The following is an 18,971-nucleotide window of genomic DNA, read 5'->3' on the forward strand; positions in this document are numbered from 1 at the left end:
ACACTAGATAATGTAAATAAATGGTCATTTAATAAGAATATGTGAATAACTCAATTTTGACAAAACTGTCAGCTAGAACCTTATAATTGTAAGATGATGATGTAAGATTAATGATATTAGGGTAGGAATAATTTCAGATGAATTTTATATCCTTTTTTTTTTTTTTTACAATCACAAATATAGGCTTTATATTTGATATAGCTTGAACTGCAAATATTTTAAGGGTGGTGTAGGGATGGTATACAGTTTAACCCAAAGAATGACCAGTCTGTCAGATAAAGAAGAGCCGGAGTCAGAGATTCAAATAATTAAATGAAGTTTACAGAAGAAAGTTTACAGTTTCATCAGCAGAAGCCAGCTTCAACACTCGCATTGAGTTCCTAGGCCGCTCTGACTTATTTTTCCTATGCTAGAGTGAGGATGCTTTCTGAACAATTTGGTTAGTGACTTGGCCAATGTCACTGTTTAAATGCCGTCACATATTTATATTTAATAAAAAGTGATGAAAAACAGGATGTTGAGAAAAAGGATAAACGTTGATTTGTTGAGATGGATTTGAAGACCTTCAGTGGTCTCATGATTGACTGTGAATCAGGTGTGCATTACCATAGGGCCAAATAAGCTTGACACAATGACTGCATGAGTTCTGAATGCTATTGGTTTACGTGATTCAATGTTAAGGCCAGCCCTTGATCTGCACTTGTACATATGTGTACCACAGGTTGTAGCCATCAGCATTGCTCAGTATCAACGATGGCACAGATTTATGCAACTCTCCTTACATTGTGTCTTCTACTGTATATTAGGGTGCAGTGCCAATCTAACAACAAATATAAGTGCATCTATCAAGGGGATGATGATACTTACAGCTTTTACCAGGGTGGAGATTTAGTTTTGGGAGGGATTTTTCCTTTGCATTCCAGCACAATACCACAGTTTTTTTCTTTTACTACCAAACCCAAGTTAATTCAATATAAATTGTGCGTTATGGTTTTTATCTTATAATATATATATATATATATATATATATATATATATATATATATATATATATATATATATATATATATATATATATATATATATATATATATGTGTGTGTGTGTGTAGTTATATAAAGTAGCTTTTTGTTTTGTTAAAGCATTTACCACAGATGTGCAATGTTTGTGCAGCTTCACCCCTCGAGCCCTAAGGTGGATGCAAACAATGATCTTTGCTGTGAGAGAAATAAACCAACGACAAGATCTTTTACCAAACCTGTCTCTGGGCTACCACATCAGGGACAGCGGTGATGATATACCAGTGTCTGTGAAAAGGTCTCTTCTCCTGGTCAATGGACAGCCAGAGAAGGGCAGTGGACAGAGCTGTGAAGATACACGAAAGCAGCCAAGTCCTGTAATCGTGGGAGAGGCATCATCAGGCGTGTCCATGGCTGTTCTGAGAACTTTAGGCACCTTCCAAATACCCTTAGTAAATTAAAAGCTTCAATATTATCTTTAATTATTTAATGGTTACATTACCTTTACCTTTTTAATGCATACTGTGATCTTTAGTCACATTCTGATTATATCAACATAACTTATGGTCAAATATAAACAGACAAACAACATATTTGTGCTCATGTTAGCCTTTTCCCCACACAGAATGTGTTATATACAGGGACATTTTGATTTGCTCTATTCATAGTGTTAATGCTATTAATATTACATTTATGTCTGGTACATGGTGTGACTTTTTATTACATATATTGCACTACTAATCTTATATATGTGCTTTAATTTTACAGGTGAGCTACTTTGCATCATGCTCTTGTCTCAGTAACAAAAGGGAGTTTCCAGCATTCATGCGCACAATGCCAAGTGACCTATTTCAGATTAAAGCTTTAGTAAAACTTGTTTATTATTTTAAGTGGACATGGCTTGGGGTTATCGGTGTGGATACAGACTATGCTCGATTTGCCATCCAGCTGTTCTTGAAAGAGTCAGAAAAATATAATATTTGTCCTGCCTATGTTCACATTTATCCTGTTGCGCTTACTCAAAATACAGTTGAGGAACTTGTTAAGATTTTAAAATCATCTTCTGCTAGAGTCATACTAAATTTCTCTGTGGACTCTTATCTTTATGGTGTTCTAAAAGAATGCAGACGGCAAAATGTCACAAATCTGCAGTGGATCGCCAGTGAGGCTTGGGCCACATCAAAAGTCCTCTGGGATGACTTTGGTGATTTGTTAAAGGGAACACTGGGCTTTGCCATACGGAGAGCTGATATTCCGCATCTTGGCAGTTATCTCAGATCAGTAAGCAGTTCTGTTGCTCAGACCTCCCCTTTTTTTACTGAGTTTTGGGAAGAGACTTTCCATTGCAGACTAAATGGATCCTTAAACACTCATGTACATGAAGAAGCATCTTACAACTGGCCAGCCTGCAATGGTAATGAAACTCTGGATGATGTGTATACTCTTTATTCGGATGTGTCACAACTCAGAGTCTCCTACAATGTTTACAAAGCAGTGTATCTCATAGCACATGCACTGCATGACATGAGCACATGTGATCCTGGAAAGGGCCCATTTAAGAATGGTACATGTGGGAGTCTGTATCAAATTTTGCCATGGCAGGTGTGTATTGCTTCCCTTTTTTACATTATCTGCCAGTTTTATTCAATAATTATCAGATAGTATAAAAGTATTCAATTATTATAACTGGACTACATTCATATTTTTGTTTTGATTTTCTCCCAAATTCATCTAAGCTTTTGTACTATATGAAACGAACCAACTTCACAACACTCGGAGAAGAGGTTCGATTTGATAAGAATGGGGATCCTATTGCATCCTATGATCTGATGAACTGGCAACGAGAATCTGATGGCTCCCTTCAGCTTGTCAGGGTGGGAATCTATGATGCCTCCTTCAAAGATGACAAGGACCTAGTGATAGATGAGTCAGTAATTATGTGGCACAGAGGGGACAAGGTGTGTGCCATTCCACGAATCACCAGATATTGCTGGTTATGTTTACTTTTGCTTAAGCTTTACCTAACATTAATGATGGAACTAAAGAGAACTCTATTTAATAATATTAAATGGATATGTGACACTTGAACGCAACATTTTATAAAAAAATCATGTTCTAGTATACACTTTTTTGTACATTTACTACATTTGCGCCATTGATCATTTCATTCATTTACAAACCCAAAATATTTCTCTAATAAAGAGTTATATGCACAATCATATGTTTTACAGTGTAGTGTTTTTCTACTGCTTGTTCCATTGTGGTCATTAGGCGCCAGAATCTTTGTGCAGTAAAAGCTGTCTGCCAGGCTCCAGGAAGGCCAGGCAAAAAGGAAAGCCAGTCTGCTGCTTTGACTGTATATCATGTGCTGAAGGAGAGATCAGTAATCAGACAGGTGTGATTTTCCAGACAGCTTCTCTCTGAATGGCATTCTCAAAAAAGAAAGGAAAATTGCTATTTTATGGTCCAATTTTCTCCAATGTTTCCACAGACTCAATTGATTGCCTGACATGTTCCAAGGACACGTGGCCTAACCAATCCCAAGACCAGTGCATCCCCAAAACTTTAGAGTTTTTGTCCTTTCAGGAGCCCTTGGGAATAATTCTTTGGGTATTTTCAGCATTGGGGGCCTGTGCAGCATTAGCAGTGCTCTGTGTGTTTGTAATGTATAGGACGACTCCAGTCATACGAGGAAACAATATAGAGTTAAGTTTCCTTCTTCTGTTGTTCCTCTGTGCTTGTTTTTTGATTGGCCTAACATTTTTAGGGAAGCCCACTGACTGGTTGTGCCAAATTCGCTATCCAGCTTTTGGAATCAGCTTTACGCTCTGTATTTCCTGCATCTTGGCAAAAACTGTAGTCGTTTTAATGGCTTTCAGGGCCACCATCCCTGGCAATAATGTCATGAAGTGGTTTGGTCCTGTTAAACAAAGATCAAGTGTTATCCTGTGCACATGTGTGCAAGCACTTATTTGCATCATATGGTTAACAACTAAGCCCCCTCTTGCTTCATACAACAGCAAGTTCCTGAGCGCAACTATAATTGTTGAATGTTCTGTGGGATCTGAAGTTGGATTTTGGTGTGTTCTCGGATATATTGGCTTCCTATCTTCCTTGTGCTTCTTCTTGGCATTTTTGGCCAGAAAACTGCCAGACAACTTTAATGAGGCTAAATTCATCACATTCAGCATGCTCATATTTTTTGCTGTGTGGATAACCTTCATTCCAGTCTACGTGAGCTCAAGTGGAAAGTATATGGTTGCTGTCCATGTATTTGCTATTCTAGCTTCTGCCTTTGGTCTTTTAATGTGTATATTTGCTCCTAAATGTTATGTTGTATTACTGAAACCAGAGAGAAATGACAAAAAGAGTATGATGAAGAAATAGTAATAAAATCACATTTTTGTTTTCAAAAAAGATGGCACCCTATTATAAAACAGGCAGTGGAGAGAGAGTTGCTGTGAAAACGAGGTCTTCCTGAGAATTCAGTTCCTCCTGTTCCCCCATTCACAGCGCATATGCCAATTCAGTACATAAATCATGACGCCATGATGTCGCTCTTATGAAGCAAATCAGCAGCGTGGGGTAACAAACAGGTTGTGTTGAATTAAACATTAAGATGTTTAACCCCCAGGGGTCGAAGAACGGGTATACGTGCTTTGAGGTTCTCCTGATAATGCTGGAAATAACTTAAATTTCACTTTCAGTTTTGATCAGACGGATAAGAGCAATACATCAATCCAATCTGTCTACTTTTTTTGTGTACACACAATAACAACTAAAGGCACTGATACCTTGTGAAAACAAAACACAGACATGAGACATATATCTAAAGAAAGCTTGAAGTGTCTTCTTTTAAATGCAGCAAGTGCAAGTAAAAAAAATGGTTTGATAAAATAATCAATATCAAACTAAAGTTATGTCTAGTTTCTCAGTCTGAATTCATTAATTTTAATGCAACTACACTCAAAAGTCTATGTTTGCCTTGAATAATGCATGAGAGACACACCTGCATAATGCCCTATTCACATGGGGCTTCAGCGTCAATGCTTGAGAGAGGACATGTCTGAAGTTGGGGCTGACGCGATCGTCATATCAGTGTCAGCCAATTAAATTAGTCAGCAATAGGCCACTGTCTGAGCTGGTGTATTTGCATACAGTGATCTGATTGGCTGACGTTTCCGTCAGCGCTTAAAGTTGTGCAAGTTCCAACTTCTGCAGCAAGCAACACCTCTAAAGCGGCACCGACAGATCCACAATGCAGTTCGGCAATGCCTGACGTCACCCATTCAAAGTGAATGGAAAGCGTTGAAGCTGACTCCTTGAGTGGATGGGGCGTAAAGCTTGGAAGATGAGCTTTCCATCTTATTTTGAAAACAAATGTTGTCTCGCTATCCATGAAATTATCCTGGCAGATGGCCATGTCCCCCATTACGAAAAAAAGATGACAAAAGCTGCCCACAAGTCCAAAAACAAAGACAGTGTGCTGGGTAGAATGTACATGCACACAAACAAACACAGTGTGCTAGAAAGGTCGTTTAATTTTTATTCCCAGGAATAAATTGTAATTATGACCCATTTAACTTCACGCGATCATCATTGAGTATTTGGGCAAATACATACTTCAGAGTCATTCAGAAAATATTATTAAATGCTGGATTAATGCACAAGGAAGCTTTTATTACAATAGATTTGTGTTTTATACTATTTAAAATACATTTTTTTTGCTTGCTGTATAAGTGCACATGCAGTGCTCAGCATTGAGTACAGCCCATTTTGAAAATTAATATTTTTATCCATTTCTCAGAAAATATAGGCAATGTATATTGGTGCATTTGAACAAAACAGATTTCCTAAACCGATATTTATGAAAATAACAATTTAGTCATAAAACACATTAAGAAATTGAAAGAGAATACAATTGAATTTAAGCTAAATATTGCAAAAGAGACAAATACAACCTACAAAATTTCAACTAATTTTTTTCTTTTTTTTTCTTCTCTTGATGTTTTTATTTTTGAAATTTGTATTGAAAATTTTTCTGTAGCATATAAATTTGGGTGTGTTAGTTTTTAGACTGTTATAGTGAGTTATTTTGCTAGATAAGAGATTTGGTTTCAGTACTGACTAATTTATGCATAAATATAATATTGTATAGCTCCCTAATAAAAATATTAATTTAAAAGAGAGATTTGTGTGTGATGTACTTATATATGCTGAGCACTTGGGGTGTCATAATTAATTGTTTCTTTGGTGCACCGTGATGCAGATGTGGACAATTTGGTATCGGTTTAGAAATAATCATAACCTGATATTATGTAGTGACGTCATTTATATCATATGCGATATGTCGCCGTAGCTTACTATGGCGAGTGAGGCGAGCATGAGTATTCACATGCTCAAACTACTAAAAAAGGCAGAAACTGCACAATTTTCATGAGGTGTGTTTGCTGGACAGTGTTTCACTGAAACTTTTATTAGAAGCCCCTAATTCACTGCGATTTGAGAGAATGAAAGTAAAGTTTATTTCTCTCTCTCACTGTGGCCCAGTTGATCTACTGGCATGACTTTTTCTCTCCTCTCGGCTGTTACAGCGATACTTCTGGATAGAGGTCCCTGACCATATTTCTTGCGGCTCGGGAATACATTTCCGAATAAAGCATAGGAGCGGTCGGGAACTCTAGTGTAACAATATTGCTCCCGAGTGAGAGCGTGGTGCTCAGTGTATCTTGCTTTCTTGGTGCTGTGTGTCTATGTGTGTGTTTAAAGTCAAGGGCGTAGGTTTGCGCTTGACATTGGTGGGGACTGGGGACGAGTCACCCCTGCCAAGAATAAATATTGTTTATATTGTTTATATATATATATATATATATATATATATATATATATATATATATATATATATATATATATATATATATATATTGCTATTTATTATTTAACTGCTATTAAAATGTATTATTAAGTAATCATCTCTTTTACAATTTATTAAGTTAAATTAAATAGTCATGCATGTAGCCAAGGTGGGTCAGGTGGTTTGAAAGACCAAAAGTTGGATTATTATTATTATGTTTGAATTTATCTTATTATTCAAATGAACAAATGTTCACTGAGGAAGGTTGAATGCGCCGGCCAGTTTGTTATTTGCCTATAGGCTTCAGTTTTGAATTTAAATAAAGTTTTAACATATTTCCCAAAGAAAATTATGATAAAAAAAAATTGTATTTTAAAAATAAGTATATTTACATATTTGAAGAGTTTAGATGCACAAACCTCTAAATGCCATTTAATATTTTCTTCTAAAATGAGCATTTTTCTCCAACTCCTTTGTGTGGACTTTACTTTTATAGTGACAAATATGTTCTTTTCATTGTCTTTAAAGTGAAATAACTAAACATAAATATACAAGGCTGAGAAAAATGCTCATTTTACAAGGGATTTAGAGGTTTTGGCACCTGTACTGAACTTCATTTCTTTATTCTAAGAATGAAAAGTCCTAATTCTAGTTTTAAAGTATTTTTATTATTTATAAAACTGTAATAAAACTTACAGTTTAAATGTGTAAATAAAGCAATTTGACAAAATGGGTGAAAATTGTTTTGGTACATTAAAAAGTGTAGTTGTAATAACTATCCAACAAGATTATTCAGCAAAAATTAGTTCTTAATATGTCACTAAAATGTATTATTTATACCTCAATTAAACAGAAAATCAGGTGAATAACTGCAAAAAGGTTCAGTTTTTCAGAAAACAAATAACCCCTTTCAATAAGCTGGCTACAGGCCTAAAAGTGTCATGTTAAAATAATGTTTATTAACTGATAAAGAGAGAGTTTAATAAAGACTTTGGTTCATTTTTCGTACAAATTAAACATGTCTCATAGTACTATTAAAAGATGGAGCACAGGCTGTAGTTTTTCTGACAAATTGTTTCACTTGAACTTGGAGCTGTTACTCTAAGAGATTAGGAGAACTGGCAGGGTCATATACGTTTACATGTAGGTGTTTATTCTGCAGTTAGTTTTCAGGGAATATTGTTTACAGACTAGTATGCTTTAACGTTAGACTGAACGTAAAAGCGGTGAAAACAGTAGCATAACTGCATTATCATGATGGACTCATTCAGTAGCGAACTTGAGTTTATGTGACTTACACTTTTCGTTGGAAGAAGCTCTTTATGTCCACCTGTGCCTCCTGTAAGCTGTTTTAATGCGTACACCAACCCCACCGCTAACCCTACCCCCAGTATTATCACTCGTAGAAGAAGTGCAAAAAAGGTGGAGCTCAAGCTCCCCCTCGCTGGAGCTCAACTCGCCCAAATGGCTCTGCAGCGAGCACCACTTGCCGCGCACGGCGCGCAGTTGTTTTGGCGCTGTTTGTATCTGAAACTATGATCTAAAAGCAGCCACTCACATGACAGCAGGGATAGGCAGAGCCAATCACAATGTTCATATGTGTTTGGGGGAGGTGTGACTCGAGGGGAGAACGTTATTTAACCCTTATGGCAAGTCTAGGTTTATACTGACAGCACAATGTTTTTAAGTGAATTAAATTATTGGTGGGGACATTTCGGTAGTTTGTGGATATTGGTGGGGACATGTCCCCACCGTCCACCCTAAATCTACGCCCCTGGTTTAAACAGACAGTTTGTTATAGCCCCACCTTCAAAAATTTAAAACTGTGTATGAAAAGCATTGTCAATGCACCGTGATATCGAATTGATGACATGATAATCGTAACTGAACCAAACCGTGAGACCAGTGTAGGTACACAACTCTACTGAACACTGTATCTAGCTTTGCAGATGGACATAGCTTTACAATGCCCTTTATGGGTGAGTGGGGGCGTGTCTTTTGTTTCTCAAGGTGTGAATTATTCATGACCATTGTCACTCATGCATACAGCTGAGATCACCAAAGACAAACTTAACAAATTTTAATTCATTGTAATGTTTTCTTTGAATGAGAAAACAGAATAATTTCCAGAACTGTGAAGTAAATATTCTAGCCTACAATACTGGTTCCTCAAAAGTGTCGTTCAGACTCATTCAGTGTGTAAATTTTTTTCTCCCAAACTTACTGACCATGCATAATTTTTTTTTGTCTAAAAAAACGCAAGCATGTACATCAATTTTTCTCACATATTATTGTAGCACAATTTGTGCTGAAAAAAAAAAAAAAAAAAAAAAACATGTTGGCCAGTACTATGTAATGTTAAGTAAGTAATATTATGTAATAAAAATAAGTAGCTGAAATAAGCACAAATGTCAGGGCATGTCAAAACATCTCAGGGGTCCCAAAATCACCTCAGAGCCCTGAAGGTTATGTTTGTAAACATGACTTTTCAAAAATGTTTTTTTCCCAAATTATAAAAATTCAGAATCAGTTTTTGCCAAGTGTGCTTCACAGCACAATGAATTTGTTTTGGCTACAGAAGCTTCCAGTGTACATAAAGTGGCAGGTGAATAAATATAGAAAAAAAAGAAATACAATAAACATTAACAGAGCAATTAATGCAATTAGTCAAAAAAATTGATGTTGAGATGTATGTACAGATTTGTAATAAATATAATGGTTATACGGTGCTGTGAACAAATGCGAATGGAGAAAGTATTGCAGTGTATATTGATGTAAGGCGCTGTGTACAAGTGCGCATGAGAAAGTATTGCACATGTTTATTGCACTGTGGGGGATATTTAACTGTTCATGAGGTAGATGGCCTGAGAAAATAAACTTTTCTTGTGTCTGCTGTTTTTGTGCTTGGTGCTCTGAAGCGCCGACCATATGGTAACAGTTTAAACAGGTTGTGTGCTGGGTGCGAGGCGTCCAGGGTGATTTTACTCTTTTTACTCACTCTAGAAAAGTACAGTTCCCCATCTAGGGAACTTCAACACTGCGTCTAACCAGAACGCTAGGGGAACACCTCTTTTATACGCGTCTTGAAGCACATGTGAAATCAATCTAATGTAATTAAGCAGGTGTCGTCAGACCAGAGAGTATAAAAGCCTGTACTGAGCATTCAGTATCAACTTCTTTGCTTTCAAGAAGCACACACGTGAAAATACACCCTCTTTCTGTGAACTTTCATTACTGACTTGCATACACAAAATACAAAAAAACTGACAACTTACTTTTTTGTTTTGATATGGCAGAGAAAAACTTTAAATGTCGTGTGCCTCCATGCCCTCGCTTTATTACGGCTGGTGACTCACATGATTTGTGTTTAGAGTGTTTGGGAGAGGAGCATGCCCTGGCAGCATTTGAGAATGCTGACTGTGGGAACTGTGACGCTCTCTCCCGCAAAGTGCTGCGTAGTAGAAGGGAGTTTTTTAATAAAGCTCCCGTGGCGCGTTCTCCTCGCGGTTCGGGTCCTGCTCGTGTTGAGGCTGAGCGTCGACTTCGGTCGTGGGGTTCGCAGCTACATCTGGCGGATGAGATGGAGACGGACTCTATCCTTTCTCTATCTGGATCTGTGAGATCTAATCCTCCTTCGGGAGCGTCAGAAGCACGCTCTGCGGTTTCTTCTGCGCCTTGTGGGAGGGCGGCGTCCTCCGTTTCTGAGGAAACAGAGACGCCGCAGCAGCAAACGCAAAGAGGGTCAGGGAATCTGCCACCCCAGTCAGTGGAATATGAGGAGTAAGTGGAGGTGATTTCACGTGCTGCTGACAGGTTTGACGTAATAGAGTGGCAGCCAGCACGTGAGCAGCAACAGCTGCGTCTGACAGGAATGCTGGATGAAAGAGAATTACCCAGCAGAGTAGATCCTCCACTGAGGGACCTCCCCTTTTGCCCCAAGCTACATGAGGCTGTTTCGAGATCATGGAAAAATCCTTATTCAGCACGTTTAATGACACCGAAAACGGTTATTTATTCAGCAGTTCGTGGGCTTGGGGAAAAATCATGTAAAGAAATGCCTTTGATAGAAGAAGATTTAGCGCGTCATCTGCGTCCAGATTTAAAATTTGCAAGGGTCCCTCCTTTGTCGTCTAGACCATTAAGAATAACATCAGGTCTTGTCTGCAAAGCATTTATGACGGCTGGTCAGTCTGTCGGATGCCTGCACACTATGTCAGTGTTGCAGGCATATCAGGCTGATCTAATTAAAGAGTGCCTAGATGGCGGGGGAGCAACACCCGAACAGCTTCGAGAAGCTCTTCGGGCATCGGATTTAGCTTTAAGGGATACTAAAGAGGCGGCCTCTAGTTTGGGGCGATCTATGGTCACCCTGGTGACTACTGAGAGGCACCTCTGGCTGACACAAGCAGAGGTGTCAGAAACAGACAGAGCTATTTTCCTGGACGCTCCAATATCGAGCTCAGGGCTCTTTGGCAACGCCATCGATCGCATCGCCAAATCCTTTGACCGAGTCAAAAAACTCTCGAGCTCCCTCGGGGACTTTCTTCCCCCAAGACCAAAAAGTCAAGGGGCTGTTAAAAGAAAGCCCCAGCCGTCAGCCAGCTCCTCATACCGTGCGGTACAAAAGGAGAGCATGGCTTCCCGGGCTCCCCCTCAGAAAAAGAGGGCCTGGAGAGCACGCTCTCAGCCTGAGCCTTCCCCTAAAATTCCCACGAGGACGATAATAGTTTCGAGGAAGGCGAAGGATAAAAGGAAGTCCTGACGTGTTGGGAGTCAGGCTTCCCAAGGCCCCCCTGGACATCGAGAGCACTATTCGACGCCCTCACTGAACCAGGGTCCGTGAAGAAAGGGAGAGACCACCTCACCACGTATGCTGGTGGGGGGCTCTGTGTCTCCCGGGGTGGGCGTTCCTCAGTGTCTGAGGGCATTGGGGACCCCACCCCCTCTTCGGGGGGTCCAAGAGCAACCAGAGGCCAGTCTCGAGAGGCTGGTACCCCTAGCACATTTTCTGGCAGCGTGGAAACACCTGCCGATGGTGTCTGAGTGGGTCCCGTTCACAGTGGAACATGGCTACAAAATACAGTTTTGTGCACGCCCACCTCACTTCAATGGTATTACACCCACCGTAGTGAAGCCAGAACAGGCTCTGGTTATGGAACAGGAAGTACTGGCTCTATTAAAGAAAGGCACAATAGAACGTGTTCTCCCACTCGACAGAGAGTCAGGGTTTTACAGCCGGTATTTTATAGTTCCCAAAAAGGATGGGGGATTGCGTCCCATATTAGATCTGAAAAAACTTAATCGGCCCGTCGGGGCCCTCAGGTTCAGGATGTTAACCATCAAAAACATGGTGTCACAAATTCAGTCCGAGGACTGGTTCGTGACGATAGACCTGAAAGACGCATACTTCCATATTTCCATCCTTCCCCAACACAGGAAATACCTGAGGTTCGCTTTCGGGGGCGAAGCATTCCAGTATCGGCTTCTTCCATTCGGCCTAGCTCTGTCACCTCGACCCTTAACCAAAATAGTCGAAGCGGCACTAGCTCCACTTCGTATGCAGGGTATACGTATCCTAAACTACATAGACGATTGGCTAATTCTAGCTCAGACTCACGATATGGCAGTTCGGCATCGAGATGTCGTTCTCACCCATATCAGAAGGTTGGGGTTTCGGTTGAACGCCGCAAAAAGTGTGCTTGTTCCAGCCAGGATGACCATTTTTTTTAGGTGTGCTATGGGACTCCATGACGATGCGAGCACGTCTGTCCCCGCCACGAATCGCTTCGATTCAGTCAGCCGTACACAGAGTCAAACTAGGCCAGTTCATCACTGTGAAACACTTTCAGAGGTTGTTGGGTCTCATGGCAGCAGCAGCCAGCGTAATTCCGTTCGGTCTGCTGTACATGAGACCCCTGCAGTGGTGGCTCAAATCCAGGGGGTTTTCCCTCAAAGGGAATCCTTTCCGCATGATCAAGGTCTCGCGGCGCTGCCTTCGAGCCTTAAGTATGTGGAAAATGCCCTGGTTCCTGTCCCAGGGCCCAGTGTTGGGGGCTGTCTGTCATCGTGTTATGCTTATGACAGATGCTTCTCTAACGGGCTGGGGAGCAACGCTGAGGGGGCTTCCCGCAGCGGGACGATGGGGAGAACATCATCGTTACTGGCACATAAACTGCCTGGAGATGATGGCCGTGTTTCTGGCCTTAAAACACTTTCTCCCAGATCTAAGGGGCCATCATATTTTAGTCCGCACGGACAACACATCGGTGGTCTCTTACATCAACCATCAGGGGGGTCTGAGGTCTCGAATGCTATGCAAACTAGCATATCGGATCCTCCTGTGGGCCCAGAACAAAATTCTGTCCATCAGGGCAATGTATGTCCCGGGCCATCAAAACATGGGAGCAGATCTCCTGTCGAGGCAGGGGGTGAGATCCGGGGAATGGAAACTTCACCCCGAGGTGGTGGAGACCATTTGGGAAATATTCGGAAAAGCGCAGGTAGACCTGTTTGCTTCCCAAGAGACCACGCATTACGCGTACTGTGGTTTTCTCTCTCGCATCCAGCCCCTCTGGGACTGGATGCCATGGTTCAGACATGGCCGAGGCTACGTCTGTATGCTTTTCCCCCGGTCGCTCTGCTCCCAGGAGTCCTGGAGAGAGTCCGTCAAGACGGAGTACAGTTACTGCTGGTAGCCCCATTTTGGCCTACCAGAATTTGGTTTTCGGACCCCTGCTGGCGGGTCTCCCGTGGGAGATCCCCATCAGGAGGGACCTTCTGTCCCAGGCAGGAGGAATGATACTTCATCCCCGACCCGACCTGTGGAAACTGTGGGTGTGGCCTCTGAGGGGGCCCACCTCATAGAGTATGGATTGTCAACCGAGGTTGCTCAGACCATTCTAAGCTCTAGGGCTCCCTCCACAAGGAAGCTTTATGCCCTAAAATGGGCTCTCTTTTCAGCTTGGTGCAGAGAACACCAGCTGAACCCAGTCAGCTGTCAGGTAGCCTCAGTGCTGGAATTTTTCCAAGATCGCCTGTCTGCTGGGTTAGCTGCATCCACTCTGAGAGTGTACGTGTCAGCTATAGCGGCTTACAGTTCTCCCCTAGATGATGAGTCACTAGGACAGCATCCGCTAATTTGTCGCTTCCTTCGTTGAGCCATAAGGCTAAGGCCTGTCAGCACACACAGAGTACCGACATGGGATTTAACATTGGTGCTCGAGGGCATCTCTTTTTTCCCATTTGAGCCACTGCAGGAGGCGTCAGATAAGCTTCTGACACTAAAAACAGCTTTCTTATTAGCTATTTCTTCCTTTTAAAAAATAAAAAAGGGTTGGTGACCTCCAGGCTTTGTCGGTTGCACCTTCATTTCTGGAGTTTGCTCCAGGCATATCCAAAGCCTTTCTTATTCCCAGTCCGGGGTATGTGCCTAAGGTGCCCACTCATGTGGCGAGACCTGCTGTGCTACAGGCCTTTCACCCACCCCCATTTCAGTCGTCGGACCAAGAGAAGTTAAACTTACTCTGCCCAGTTAGGGCTCTGAATACATATGTTAACTGGGTTATTAACTGGAGAAAGAGTGAACAGTTACTGGTCTGCTTCGGACCCTCAATGAGGGGGAGTCCGGCGAATATGCAGACAATAAGTAATTGGATAGTTGAGACTATCTCAATTACCTATCAGGCTGCTGGACGTCCCGCACCTAAATTTGTTAAGGCCCACTCCACAAGGGCTGGAGGTGCCTCCAAAGCTTCTATTTCGGGCTCAGCCCTTTCTGACATTTGTTTGGCAGCAGGATGGTCGACACCACATACATTTGTGGGTCACTATCAACTCGATGTAGACCCCTCACCAGGGTCCTCTATTCTCACTGCGTAGTGTGCATTTACAGTCAGCAGTGAGTCTGGCCTAGTGGGTATTGCGTTCCCCTAGCGTTCTGGTTAGACGCAGTGTTGAAGTTTCCTAGATGGGGAACGTCTCGGGTTACGTATGTAACCATAGTTCCCCGAGAGTGAACGAGACACTGCGTATTCCGCCATACTCTCTTCTGCCTGTTACTTCTTTCAAGCAAATTCGAAGTTGATACTGAATGCTTAGTACAGGCTTTTATACTCTCTGGTCTGACGACACCTGCTTAATTACATTAGATTGATTTCACATGTGCTTCAAGACGCGTATAAAAGAGGTGTTCCCCTAGCGTTCTGGTTAGACACAGTGTCTCGTTGCCTCTCGGGGAACTATGGTTACAGACGAAACCTGAGACGTTCTTGGAGTGTAGGAAGGGTAGTGCCAGTCACAATAGTCTTCACAAAAGAGTCTATGGCTGCGTGCGAAACCGCCTACTACTCAGTAGGTACTGCATTTGAATTGAAACGTACTACTCGGCCGTTACAAAAGTACGTTCCAACAGTATGAATGTGAAAAGTATGAATGGAATTCGGACGTACTACATCCTCCATTTTGTCATGGTCACGTGACCTACCTGAGTCAGTTGCGTCGCCTCACTTCCATTCATGAATTCTCTTGCAGGGCATTATGGGATACTTATGGGTACTTCTTGCATACTGATTTTCGAATTGTATGAATTCGGACATACTACTCGGCTCACATACTGATTTTAGCTTACTAAATAGTATGGAAGTATGCGGTTTCGGACGCAGCCAAAGTGAATGTCCCACTTCAGATCCGGAGAGTCCAGGAACCTGAATGACTCTACTGCAGCCACAGTGCTGTTTCTGATGGTGAGTGGGGGTAGTGCAGGGGGGTTTCTCCTAAAGTCCACTATCATCTCCACTGTTTTGAGCATGTTCAGCTCCAGGTTGTTGTATCTGCACCATAACGCCAGCCGCTGTACCTCCTGTCTGTATGCAGACTCGTCACAGTTCCGAATGAGCACGATAAGAGTAGTGTCATCTGCAAACTTCAGGAGCTTGGTGAAGGGGACTTTTGTGTACAAGCTTTTATATTTTAAACTCATTGCTAATTTTCTTATATTAATTGCAAATTTTATTTATGAGCATAATAATAATAATAAATATACATTTTTAATGTCATATTTACAGCAACACTTGAGCAGTCTATACAGCATAACAATACAGGGTAAAATATTCAGAGGCACATTTTGGTGGAGGTGTTTATCTAAGATTTTAGGATCATACAGGACAATACAGTGATGTCCTTTTTAGATGTCAACATTAGATCGTATCATTTGCAAAACATGCAGTCTTTACAATAAAACCACAGGAAAACAAACATCTTAAGAAAAACAAAACAAAAAAAGTTTATTTAAAAAGAAACCTTTACAAAAAAACAATAAAAAGTTTTTTTTTCATCATATGAATTCAACTAGTGCAAACCGGGCTGTAATATTTTATGCATACCGGTGTGTTGCCAACACATGTTTGGTGGTACCACACCGGTTACATCTATCACAGGCAATCTGAAAGATCATAGATTAAAAAAAATTACTCAATTTAATTTTTCCAACAACTGCTACTTTAGCAATGCATGTCTTATCCTGTCTTTCTTGTATGTTTCTATTCATTATGTGACCTTTCCCCATGTGCTCCTTTGTTCTAGTTCCCACTATTTGTTAATGTTCATCACCTTTACCTGTATTCATCAGCTGTATGTAATCAGTTCAATCATCCTCTGTGTATTTATAGGCCCTGTGTGCTATTCACTCCTTGTCTGGTATTCTCTGTTGATGCCTGTTTTCATCCCAAGTCCTTCCTGTGTTCATCAATAAGTCTAAGTGTTTGATAACCCTGCGATCCTGTAGTGAACCCAGGTGTTACATTGCCTTAACACAAGTTTGCTGTTTAAAATAATATTAAATACCCATGCCGAAATTTGGTCATAATCACTTGGGTCACTATGTAGTCCACAAAACTGACACAGTTCCTTTGAGTCTTCTATTAAATAAATACACCAGCAAAACTGCAATTCACAAGGATCTGATTTATGTAAAGTCATCTTCAACATATAATACCTGAGCTTACTACAATTAACAAATCAATGGTTTTGCATAAATTAATCTTGACCATTTACCATATTCTTGCACAAAATTATCAACCATTTCTTTTTCATCTTTGGCCAAGAAAAGTTGATTGCCTCATCCTTTAAGATCTTTTCTGCAAACTAAAAAGTGCATAAAAAACAAACAGAAGTCAGTTTAGGAACCTTATTTTTTATATAAAAACACCACAAGATGTGCTGTCTTTTTGCAGTGGATGAGAAACTGTCACAGGTCCTACTTAAAACTTTGCAATCTACACCTCGTAAAGGCTCTTAAAAAGCCTAGCAGGACATCTTCCACAGTATCATTGATCTGGAGGATAAATAAAACATACAAGCAATAAGACTTAAATGTAAAATACAAAAGGGTAAGCAAACAAATTTGTGAATAAACTTACACCAAAAGACAGGAACCTGTGAACAATACTTTGCCTCCATCAATCAGAATGTTTTTTGGTCCGGATGTTGAAAAGTACAGCATCGAGACACTGGTCTCCATGTCTGTGATTTTTCCAGATAAAGTTTTTAAAGAGCATCATACAGACCTGATTGACAAACTCCCTTCCTTGATCTGTAATTAATCTCGCTGGTGCACCAAATCTATAAAGGGTTTTGATGATGCACCAGGAGACCTCCTCTGCAGATTTTGAAGTAAGGTCATATGCTTCCACCCATTTTGTGAAGTGATCAATAAGCACACAGACGTATTGGTGACGTATTGGTGCCCTTTAGAGGTCATTGACAGCTTCCCAATCAAATCCATCCCAATCAATTCCCATGGTTCATTTATCTCCACGTATATAGGATATAATATAACAGATACAACTATTGGAGTGTACTTCTTTTGGAGCTTTATATGTCTATTGACTTGGCAAGCAGAACACTCTTTCATCTACTATGACCATAAATAAACTAAATAATTCCATTGCTTGTGGTAGAAACTACCATGGTTATATTAAACTTCATATGAAGATTATCAGCAACACATGCTATACCCACTTTTCAATGTCAACATTCATTCCAGGCCAGTAGTACCTGCTGGAAATCGCTTGTGTGGTTTTTCCTTTGCCACTGTGACCTCCGGCTTCACTGGCATGAAACTCTTTGAAAATGCTGTCTGCCTCTGCAGCACTTTTCACTGCAAGCTGTTTTGCAGTGCTCCTATGATGGATATAAAACAGCATTGCATATATTACTATCAAACAGCTTAAAATAAACATGCATAATACCTTATACATTTTAGCTGAAATGTACCAGTATGTGTCCCCAGCCCAATATATTTAAGCACAGTAATGAAGAGCATAAACAATAAACTGTACAGAGTCTTACCCTTGACAACTTATTAGTGTGCATGCCTTCGAATGACATATTACTCCACTTTTGATATTTTATATAAATGTCAAACTGAGTCGGGTCCATTCTGGGAATAAATTATTTTATAAATTAAATTAAATTTGCACTGCTTATACTAGCACTATTTATCAATTTAAAAAGCTGACACTTATTTATGGCCTAACTTATAGATGACAGGAGAAAGAATTGCAAATTAGCCTACTTCAGTATATCAGAAGAATGTGTTGATGGATATTGAGTCAGTGTAAAAATTCAAATGCATTTTATAGACAAAAAATCTTGACTGGTTAAAGATTTTCAGGTGCTTGCTAGACATAATCAGGTGCATGCTTTTGTTTATGTCTAATAATACAACATTTAAGCAATTTAGCACTTTTTATGGAACTGGCAACTTTTAATTAATGGACATTTATTAAATTAAATTAATTGAAACAATAATTGTCTGTCTAAAAGTCTGCACCACTGTGTTTCAGTATACAGTGTTGTGTAAATGAAAATAGCTAGACATAATTACAACATAAGCAATGTCACCAGCATTGCTGTATTGTACTTTAAATCCTAAAAAAGTTATATATAGAGGGAAACCATTTTCCTCAGTCTTTGGAAAAATCTGTTCCCTGTGTCTTCAGTGTAAATATATGCTCTCCATATAAGTGAGAAATCACAAACATCACACCTGAGTTAAAATAATAAGACACAGGTAATTGTGGAATGCTGTATCATTTTTTT

General features: G+C 40.3%; 1 protein-coding gene across 1 annotated transcript; it reads left to right on the forward strand.

Moving 5' to 3' along the window:
• Positions 1-739: 739 nt before the first annotated feature.
• On the forward strand, positions 740-6,199 carry olfcx1 (olfactory receptor C family, x1). The gene is made up of 6 exons (XM_087293670.1): positions 740-980; positions 1,173-1,470; positions 1,787-2,620; positions 2,755-2,976; positions 3,290-3,413; positions 3,510-6,199. Exons 1-6 carry the CDS (start codon positions 754-756, stop codon positions 4,403-4,405), a joined length of 2,601 nt encoding a protein of 866 aa, XP_087149796.1. The 5' UTR covers positions 740-753; the 3' UTR covers positions 4,406-6,199.
• The last annotated feature ends 12,772 nt before the right edge of the window (positions 6,200-18,971 follow it).

Source organism: Danio rerio, chromosome 18, assembly GCF_052040795.2.
Source record: "Danio rerio strain M-AB ecotype USA chromosome 18, GRCz13ab, whole genome shotgun sequence".
Lineage (NCBI taxonomy): Eukaryota > Metazoa > Chordata > Actinopteri > Cypriniformes > Danionidae > Danio > Danio rerio.

Bases quoted from the DNA above. Each gene is read 5' to 3' on its own strand.
- olfcx1 (XM_087293670.1), top strand. From the start codon at position 754: ATGGCACAGATTTATGCAACTCTCCTTACATTGTGTCTTCTACTGTAT. The intron at 1,471-1,786 runs GTAAATTAAAAG...TTAATTTTACAG, and splicing joins GCACCTTCCAAATACCCTTA to GTGAGCTACTTTGCATCATG. The intron at 2,977-3,289 runs GTGTGTGCCATT...TGTGGTCATTAG, and splicing joins TGTGGCACAGAGGGGACAAG to GCGCCAGAATCTTTGTGCAG.